This window comes from Rhipicephalus microplus, chromosome 7 (genome assembly GCF_043290135.1).
Source record: "Rhipicephalus microplus isolate Deutch F79 chromosome 7, USDA_Rmic, whole genome shotgun sequence".
NCBI classification, from domain to species: domain Eukaryota; kingdom Metazoa; phylum Arthropoda; class Arachnida; order Ixodida; family Ixodidae; genus Rhipicephalus; species Rhipicephalus microplus.
This window is the reverse complement of record NC_134706.1, coordinates 77,298,510-77,308,945: the sequence shown is the minus strand read 5'-3', so window position 1 is coordinate 77,308,945 and position 10,436 is coordinate 77,298,510. Positions and strand designations below refer to the sequence as shown.

At 44.5% G+C, this 10,436-nt stretch overlaps 1 protein-coding gene across 3 annotated transcripts in view; it reads right to left on the bottom strand.

Annotated features, from left to right (window-relative positions):
• Positions 1–4,788: 4,788 nt before the first annotated feature.
• The window catches only part of LOC119185472 (luciferin 4-monooxygenase), a 32,062-nt gene continuing 26,414 nt past the window's right edge, over positions 4,789–10,436 (bottom strand). For all 3 annotated transcript variants that reach the window (XM_075869288.1, XM_075869289.1, XM_075869287.1), the window contains 3 exons: positions 10,110–10,254; positions 6,420–6,692; positions 4,789–4,943 (listed from right to left, as the gene is read on the bottom strand). In XM_075869288.1, coding sequence (XP_075725403.1) covers positions 4,816–4,943; positions 6,420–6,692; positions 10,110–10,254 — 546 coding nt within the window. In that variant the 3' untranslated portion in view covers positions 4,789–4,815. The remainder of the gene's footprint in view (positions 4,944–6,419; positions 6,693–10,109; positions 10,255–10,436) is intronic.

Genomic DNA, 10,436 nt, shown 5'->3' with positions numbered 1-10,436 from the left:
CTTCGCAACCATTTGCAGCGGTACTTCAGTCACAACACGAAGTCTGTGGATGCATTTACGAATGTCTCATGGCTTAGAGGACAAACGAAAGCTCCTGAAACATCTAATTTTGTCGGAGAGGAATAACAGATTACATTAATCTCAATGGTGTGTCTAGACGCTGTGAACAAAACGCCACCAACAGCGTTCGTGTGATTTACATCAGGTGTTTTCTGTCACGCACGATTGGCTATCAAACAGCCTTGCTTATTGAAATCCGCCAACTGTTGTATGAGTTTTATTGACGCAAACAATTGTCAATTGTTCCCGAGTTTGTTGCAAAAAGCACAGATATTACTCAATCATAACGCCGGCTTAGGAGGGGGGGCAGATTCATGAATCTCCTCGAAGTGACTTATGATTAGTGGGCGAAGCTAGGTCCTAAGGTCTATAATCGAGAAATTAAGTTCACTGTACGCAAGGTTGTACGTTTTCAATGTGCTGCGAGTTCTGTAGGATATTTTTAGGGCTGCCTCCAACAGCATTAGTTAACCGTGTGCAACACCCAAAGCGTGTACTACGCCTGTGCTTCAACAGACTTGCCTTTTAGTGTTGCTTCGCGCAATCTCGTTAAAAAGGAAGAGGCTGAAAAACTCGATATAGGTCAACGCAACGCGAGAGTCGAGGCATATGAGACAAATCGATGTTTTCTGAAGATGAGTGGTGGTTTGATGTGTTAAGGCTAAGTAAACTAACAGCGCATGAGACATAAATGGCAAAGACGATCGCTTACTGCCAATTTACATATACTAGATGCTTCAGAACTTTTTAAGACCACGAGGGAACAAAAAAAGAGAACCGAGCTGCTATCGCTAAACGCTAAATGCAAGAATAACCTCATTGACGGCGATGTCTTAACGCGCTAGCCTTCACGTGCCGTAAAAGCTGCTTTGTTGAGGGCACCGTGTGCAGTAAAAATCATTTGAGCTTCTTGGGACACAAACGTGCATCCACATGCACGCAAATGCACGACAAAACCATAACTTTACTTTCTAACAGTTGGAATGCTTTTGCAGACGATCATTCGGACATCTTCTGATTAGACACATCCAGCAACCACCACAGTTCCAAGGGATCACACACACGACGCCCCGTACACCGCCCAAAATTCCAGCGGGGTGCTTCGCGTCCCCATTTGATTCAGTCGCTGCTTCGTTAATAACGTTGTCTGGTCGTGCAGCGTTGTGCTCCGGCACAGCGGTTATCACGATCCAGTGAACCTGTTCTTCTACTGGCTTCAGCTTACTTATTTGCGTTCAAAATCCACCAAAATGCACACTCACATTGTTGGCAATCGTAATGTTGTCAGTATCAGCCATCTCGTCTGTTTTATTTCGGCAGTACGGGATCTCACGAGAGCCGCCAGAAAGGTATGCAATGGCCGTAGCAGGTGCAACGTTGGTACACGTAATCGTCACAATCTAGCGTGCGCGAACGCATGCATCTCTCTTAGGTCCTGCGCATGCGCACTCTTGCTTCCTCTCTCGCTTTGCGTGTGCTAGCCCGTTGCACGTACTGAACTAAAATTATCTAATGTTAACGTTGAAGTCACCGACTATAGTATAAGCGCAACTGTAATTTAGCTTAGATAAAACATATTCATCTTGAACTATTTGAGCAGGCACAGTGTGACAAAATGAAATACGTGAGCAAGTGCCATATAACGACTGTTTTTTTTTATTTTTGGAACGTACGTTCACTTAGAAAAATCACCATGTCTGCGCAATCTGGCAAAAAGAAAACGTGGCTGGTTTCTCTTTGTAGGCATTGATATAACGCGAGCTTTGGTACAACAGTGCTTTTTATTGAAAGCAACAGAGTATCAATCAAGAAGGGTGTAAATCATTGAGTTAAAATCACCCCAATTCTATTTACCGCGTGCTTACAGGAGATTTTCAGGGGCCTCGATTGGGAAGGGTAACTCAGAGGACGAGTAATCACAGAGTTAGATAAGGAGAGCAAAAAGGTAGGTCTAAAAGATAATCTGCAGAAAACAAAAATAATGTACAACAACCTCGGAAGAGAATTGCGCTTCAAGATAGGTAATTGTGTACCAGAAGTTCTTACACACTATGTCTACTTAGGAAAGGTTATAACCGCGGAGCCGAACCAGAGTTTAAGTAACTAGAATGGAGCGAAGCACATCTGACAAGCACTCTCAAATTACGACAGGTAGATTACCATTATCCCTCAAGAGGTAGGAATATATTAAGACGATCGAGATCGGGGACTGCTTTGAACGAATACGGTTTATTAGAAGTGAAGTAGCACGTGCTTGTTTCCGGCTTGTGGAGTTAGATGATAATATTTTATAGCATATACCAGCTGAATCTTGCCGGTACTCAGCATCTGAGGAGAGACCTGGAGACTTACAAAGAGGGTTCCGCTTTAAATGAGGACGACGCAGCGAGCAATCGAAAGAAAAATGGAATGTGTAATCGTAAGAAATGAGAAGAAAGCAGGCTGGATCAGGGAACAAACCGGGGTTAAAGAAATCATCGTTGAATGCAAGAACTGGAAATGGACATGGGCCGGGCTATAGCGCGTCGACAGGATAACCGCTGGTTATGAAGGCAAGCGTATTAAAGGGAGACACAAAGCTAGGTGGGCACATGAGATTAAGAAGTTTATGGGTATAAAATGGCAGCAGTAAGCACATGAGCGAGTTTACTGGCAGAACGTGGGAGAAGCCTTTGTCCTGTAGTTGACGTAGTCAGGCTAATGATAATGATGATGATGACGATGATAACACGAAAGTGAAATATGTTTCCACACAGGTAGTTGGGCGCTAATTGTGCATAGTTTAGCTAAAAGAGTGAAAGAATTAAAGCTAGGGCAACAAATTGCGAAATAAGGCGAAGGAAAGCAAGAAGCTCAAAACACACAGAACGCACCTCAAGCAGTAAGCACGCATAATATGGGCATACATAGGATGAACGTGGAATAACTACTGACGCAGCTCAACCCTTAATGCGGGCTGTTCAATCAGAAAGGCACACGAAACGAACGCACAAGATACACAGGGCGAGCGTGAACAACTGCCACAATTGTTGCACATTCCTGTATGTGCAGCGTTCTGTTTTCGTAAAGGCAGCTGCGGAAGCATGAGTACTGACCTTTGTGCCCTTTCGAATAACACGTCTGGTAAGCGTGCGCGCAGGAGAGGCCATGCGCCTCGGAGACGGCGCTCAACGATACGCGAAAAGCGACAACTTTAGCTCCCGCGACGTGAACACGTCGCGCCATCTCGCTACTGATGACTAAAATACGCTAAAGAGGCTGAGCTCTGAAGACTGCCAAATAATATATGGTATATATGAATGGCTTGCCGTTAGCAGCCATGACAATGTACGCTTTTAGTTCACCATTACTCATGATGATTTCATGGTATAAAGAAAAAAGTACGCTTTGTGTTCCAGTGTTCAGCGCGCGCGCTGGTGATCATGAGGTGAACGCATTTTGTTCGGCAGGTGTCATGACAAAAACAAGCTCATTTGGGAATTTGTGTGCGCCTTTGGGAGGCCTCAAGTTATATAGAAAAAGGCCGAGATAGTGGAGCCATCAACGCTAAAAACACACAGGAATTTTCAAATAGCTCTAAAAATAGAAAACTATGTTGATCTCGCGGAAAACCTATCATGACTTTCCAGAGGCATTGATCAAGCAAATGGCAAAAGATAGATAATGTGCTGCCATCTGTGAGGCATTGTGAAACTCTTTATGGTCTCCAAGATGGCAAGCGCGACATGTATCTTGGAGGCTTTGCAAATCTTGCTTTAGATAAAAAAAATTGTATGTTACATTCGCGCGCGCACGCTGGTACAATCTACTGTGTGCGTGTGTGTGTATGTAACAAAACATTATCAGGTATGCCCTTTGCAGTTGAAGGGCGCACTAAGGGCCAGATCCACAATCGCGTTTAACTTTGAAAGGTGAAGCTAAGGGCTCTCAATTTTTTGTTTAGCAATACCATAATATAGCATTTATAAAATACTTGTTGTGGAGTCGTGGACCAGAGTGCCGCTCTTGAAACGCACGTACAGAGAGAGGCACTATAATCAATCCATATATCGTGTACATTTATTCAACAACCTTTACAAACAACAATATCGCCAGCCGATCAAAAACCTCACTAGTGACACGCTAGAAACAACCTTATACAATAATCCCAATAAGACACTCAAACAGAATAACTAAGAGAAGGTTAAGCGAAGATGCCATCCCCAATGATCGAATCACCACAAGGCACTTACCGGACACGGCCCACCATTTTCGTATTTCGCGAATCCCCGTGAAAAGACGACCAATCGCGTCAGCCGTCCCACGCCAAAGAGAGCCCCGAATCTTCTCTGTGCGGCCACCTAGCCTCGCCGCTGGGCGGCACTACCAGCGCTACTGCTCTAACTATATTAATGATGATTATGATTCAACGCAAGCACAACGCAACATCTCGCTTTGTGGCTGAATCTATATGCCACCTCTTCGAGAAACACGTGTGGGCCACGACGAGGCAGAAAATACTTAACTGGTGTTGATTGCACCCACATACTGTGCGGCTCCTTGGACTTTAGAAAAATAATCACATGACTGTTTATCAGATATTCTATACATCCTTGCTCTGTCTTCACGAGTTCGATAAATTTGTAAGAATGTGCTCGGAGTTTGAGCAACGACTATGCGCTCGACAGTATAAGCCAGCAGTATGGTCTCCTTAGTAAAGGAAACACCATGAAAATTTGAACACGTGTGTTTGAAATACTGCAACTTCTTTATTTATTACAAACTTACTTTATGAGCACACTGTTTCACTATTGCTGTTCGGTTTACTTTTGCCGTTTCTGTCTTCGGCAAGGAGTCGAACAGAAAGACGCCTCCGTAAAGGTGCTTGTGGATAGCCAGTTTTTCTGCGAAAAGATAGTGTAGAATTGCTCAGCTGTGGCAAATATAGCTCAGCCGCAGCAAATATAAACTAATAAAACGCTGCAACATTTTCTAGCTACCACGATTTCCCTCCAATCACTCGCTCTCGTAACTGTAACCTCCATTGCTTCTGCACGCCTTTCTCCCTGGCCGGGAAACACGCACAGGTTTTATGTTCATTATATTGGGAGGGCACAAGATTCACGTGCTTTTATAATAGAACGAAATCTTGCGAAGCATAACTTCCTGAAACCAACTAGAGGGACTCTGGCGCTGTCATCGTTCCACCACCAAGAGAATGACGGTATGTACACTAATTTGCGTAGTCTTCGTGCCTGCGAGCTTCGAGCGCACTGGCGGCTATGTTTATTGTTCTGGTTTGTTTTAACGTGCACCCAAATCTGAGCACATAGGTCTACGACATTTCCGCCTCCATCGGAAATGCAGCCGCCGTAGCCGGGATTTGAACCCGAGACCTGCGGGTCAGCAGCCGAGTACCTTAGGCACTAGACCACCGCGGCGGGGCCAGCCCGCAGCTCGATCCCAAAGAATGACGCCTGATAAGAATGCACAGGTAAACACAGAACACGCGCACATATACAGCTGGCTCAGTTATTACTTCTTCCTGTTTGATCAGCGGATGTCGACTAGGCCAGCGCCTCCTCACTGGACATAGCGACGCGTGGGGTGTCCCTCAGCGCCTTCTTCGGCATATGGCGTTCGAAGCATTGCTTGTCCGGCGTCGCACATTGCGAATTGGTACAAAAATCGGCCTCTCTTCCACGGACCTCTCAAAAACAGCTGAAACAAGATCTAGTAGCGTTGCTTTAAAAGGCATCCTTAGTACCACCTGGAGGGTGGTACTGAACGTGCCGAAGCGCTTCCGAGATCTGCGTACCAGCAGCGGTAAATGCTCACTGTTACCATTCTAAGTACCCAGTGGCACATGGCAGAGCTTTCTAAAGCGGTAGGCTGCGGAGGTAGGAGTCACAGATTGAAATCTCAACAGCACAGGTCGCAAATTCCTTCGACCAATTTATTTTTGTTAGTGGCTTTACCTACCTACCTGTCTTAGCTACCTACATGTATTACCTACCTACCTACCTACGTATGTACATATGCACATACATACATACATACATACATACATACATACATACATACATACATACATACATACATACATACATACATACATACATACATACATACATACATACATACATACATACATACATACATACATACATACGCATATACATACATACATACATACATACATACATACATACATACATACATACAAGACATGAACACGACGACAGAAATTCGTCGAGTCTCGATATGATTTTTGTAGCTGTATGTCAAACTTGTATGCCCATCTCTGCTCGTCTCGGAAAGAGACGAGCAGTATTCAAAATATATAAAGAAACACTATTGGCATAAAAGCGGAACTGCACCTGCAATGGTAGCCTTAATCTTATCAGCCAAGGGCCCCGCGGCCTTGTGACACATGTATTTGCCCCGGGGCACTACCGCAGCCGCTGGTGCTTCTCCGTATAAAGGGTGCGGTAGCCCCACCACTGTCACTTCGGCAATGTCTTCGGAGTGCTCCTGAAGCAGCAATTGCTCAAGCTCAGCAGGAACAACTTGGTTTTCCATGCATTTTATCATCTCTTTCAGCCTCTGGACGAAATAGAAACGCCCGTACTCGTCGTAATAACCAATGTCACCTGAAAAAAATCGGAGGAAAGGCACTATGAGTTTTTAAATATACATGTTAAGCACCTCTCGCGCATTTTGGATAACTGAGTAATGACTCATCTTTCTGGCACTGGTTTTCGGTCATGAACATGAATGGCCTAATCTTTCTCTAGAGATCGCAAGATTGCTCCTTCACAAAACAGTGTTTTAGGTATTATGACGAACCTTGACCTTTTAATGCACGTGGTTGAGTTATCCGAGAAAACGTACTAACGGTTCAAGTGAAAAATCGAACGAGCATGACTGTCATTCGAAATTGACGGACAGATGCGTTGTGGTTTTTTGGATGGACCTAACTGATCAGAAATGGGTTGCTGAGTTTGAAAAAAAAAAACTGATTAATCCATCTTTGGAGCAATATAACACAGGCCAGGATCACACGATCGAATGACTGTTCACCTACACGGCGATGCTTTTTGTGCTTTAGACAGTATTTGTATGTTTACTGTACATCTGGGATGACTCACTGCTCTGTCATAGTTGAGTGCGTTGTGCTTGAAATCATTAAACACTTTTCATAAACAGACGGCATTCTCTTACTATAGAGAAATCGGCGAACAATCCAACATGTGTGCCACTGTTTTGATATATTAGAGTGACGCGAGGACTGATAGTCGAGGCACCGCTTTGCAAAGAAAATATGCATCGACATAACAGGCCACTAAACAGCTAAATTATTTTCGCTCAATAATAAGGTACATTTCTAAAACCGCATAAACACCACTGTTACCAAGACATGACACTTGGTAAGCTAAAAAACTAGGAAGCCTTCATGTGCACGCGTCTCCGTGTTTTAGGGTGGTGTCAGCCTTTGACCCACCACTAACCTTGTAACTCAAATGAAATATTTAATAAACTTGACTTGTCTTGACTTGCCGCCGTCTGCTAAAACACATTGTTGCCAGTCCTGCTTTTCATGGAAACTAGCGCCATGTTGGTTCTTGCGGCCAGCCGTTCCTGCTGCGTCGCACTTCAACAGCTGCATGATGGCGCGGGCGAGCAAGCTGCGGTATGAGCTACATTTGGCAACACCGTACACGTAGCTTCCACTACGACACCAGCTTTGCGCTGAGCGCACCTGCAATGACTTTGAAGTGTAAGTACCAGGGTGCTGCGTGCCACAATGACACTTCCCGTCTTGCGCTATTCAATGGAAACCCTAGATTAAACGAGTGAAGTGAGTTTGCTTGGAGCCGATCACTTCCCCGTGTTTGTGAGGTTAGTACGCGTTGTATTTCGAGTGCGCTGAGTATATTGCCGCACACTTCTTGAAAGGGCTGACTTAGCCATGAGATGAAATGCAGTTTGAGGGAAAAAAAAAACACGACAACGTGCACAGTTTAAAAATGAATCGGGCTTCGTTTGGCTACGCCGGGCTATGCGAGCGAAAGCTGGTTTAGTATGCTTGTTTATTCCAGTAGTCGAAGCACAGTTCACCAACCGAATGATATGACTAGTCGAGTGAATGGTCCTGCACGCATTCACTACCTGTGCTTTATCGATTTCCGAAGCCGTCACCGCATTCGTTGCGGGAAACACCAGGCCCGTGAAACATCTAGAGACGCTCGCGTTCACATCTTCTTTTGCTTGCAGATGTTCGTGTTCCTGCAATTTCACCTCGGTTGCTTTGGAAAGACATTAGGAGAGGTAGACAGACGAGCCGACGAACGCGTTCTCCTTAGACTCTCGTAGTCTTGCACAGTTGCAACACAACTAAATTTTGTGCGGCTTGCCATGGGGTATTCATTCTGCCCTTCAATGACACGCACAACTACACCGAAACACGCTCAATTATTACAAAAAGGATTTCTCTTTATCATAGAGTGCGACAGATTTACTGTTTGTGTCCGTCTGTTTTCTGTCTGTCTGTCGGTCCTGAATGGTGCAGTATATGTGCACTAAGCAAGTTGGTTGTTGGCCCGTAACTCAAATATGCCATCTGTGCTGCATTTGTTTCGTAACCAGCCACACGGATGATTTGATATCGTAAACTCAATTTTTATTTAGTGCTTGTAGAGAAAATTAGTATAGACTCCATTACGTGGTCGGTGCCGTGTACGACTTTGCGTCCTCTTGCTTTATTGTAGGCCCACTGCGACGACACAAGCTTTTAGCAATGGAGACAGGACGGTTTGAAGAAATGAGGCCACATGCCGGTTGCATGCAGTTTGCAATAAAACGTGACCTGAAAAATTTTGGTTTGTCCCTTGTTGCTCCCCTTTGTTTTCTTCTAGCCTAATATGCAGACATTTGTGGGGTAAGGGTTGGTGTAATTTGATTGAGTGCCTTACTGTTTTCGAGAAATGCTTACAGCTTGTAAGGTTTTTAAGCAGTCCAATGTACAAAATCGTTCGAAGGAAGTAAACTTAGTGCAGGAATATACATTATGGACAAAAGCAACATTTCAGGTACGAGAAACGAGCAAGCGGAGTTATGCGGTTTACAGAAAACATCGCGAACGGCCCAGTTGTTTGATCTGCCTTCCCTGTCAATATGGGTACCAGCATGTAAACAGCGCGGTTTCAAGCTTTCCACTAGAAGGCATTTGAGGTGTCTGCGGTGCTGTGGTGAACTTGCTTTAGCAATGTCGCGCAAGTATTGAAGTCCATTCACAGTGACATCGAGTTTCTCCCCCTCGCATATAAAGGCTCCCTAAATATCCTCACTCCACCAAAGCGGTGCATTGGTCTAACAGGTGGGAGAAACGAACTGTTTTAACAGTATTTTAAACAAACTAGAGCCACGAACATGTCTTTTCTCTTCTACAAAACCGCGGATAACATCAAAATACAACCCTTTGGGCTTCATACCTTGCTATATAGTTAAAAAAAACCTACCCCCGTCTTGTTGAAACCCACGCTGCCTTTAATCTAAATGAGCGACCACTCAGAACCAACATGTCGGCTCGTGAAATATGGCGGCCGGTTTAGCCAGAGTAAGCAACCATGATCGAAGTTGTCACCACCCTAAAACACGGAGCCGCGCGCACATGAAGGCTCCCTACAGAAAACGCGCGAAAAAAATGCGGGTGGAGTATCAACTTTCGGTCTCGCACCGAACACCACGATGTCATAGATTTTGAAGGAGTTTACTAGTTCTTACGCAGCTTCCAATCAATAAAAATGAAGTACGTAGTCATCTGCGGGTTCCAATCACCTGGCACAGGAAGTTTCAGCCAATTTTGTCGTACCAGTGTCGAGAAATTGCGAAAAATGCGTTCTTGAACTTCTGACGTCACATACGGAGCTTTTCTCCGCTGATAACGAACTTTTTATAGTGACATATATTCATCAACTGCAGTTTATCACTATTAACAGTTCATAAATCTATACCAAGTCATTGCTTATGTTTAGTGTCTCTTTAATGTGCCTGAAACTGCCACTCACCTGACCGACACCAGCCATTTCCTTCAAAGAATTCCGCGGTCTCTTTTGGTCGTTTGTAATAGCCACGCATCACTGTCGGTATACGGAAGCAGATTTCGCCTGGCTCATTTGGACCCAGCTTGACTCTACTCACAGGGTTCACCACCTGCGTGTGCCAGGGGGTTTATCCTAATCTGGGCTCTATAATTTATGAATATTTCCTGATCATGGACATTCTTGCAAGTTAGTTAGCACGGTCACTTTCAACAAATATACCACAACTAGAAATTGATGGCACCACCCTGTCGAAAAAAACTTTTCTTTGTCGAAATTTATTCATTGAAAAAG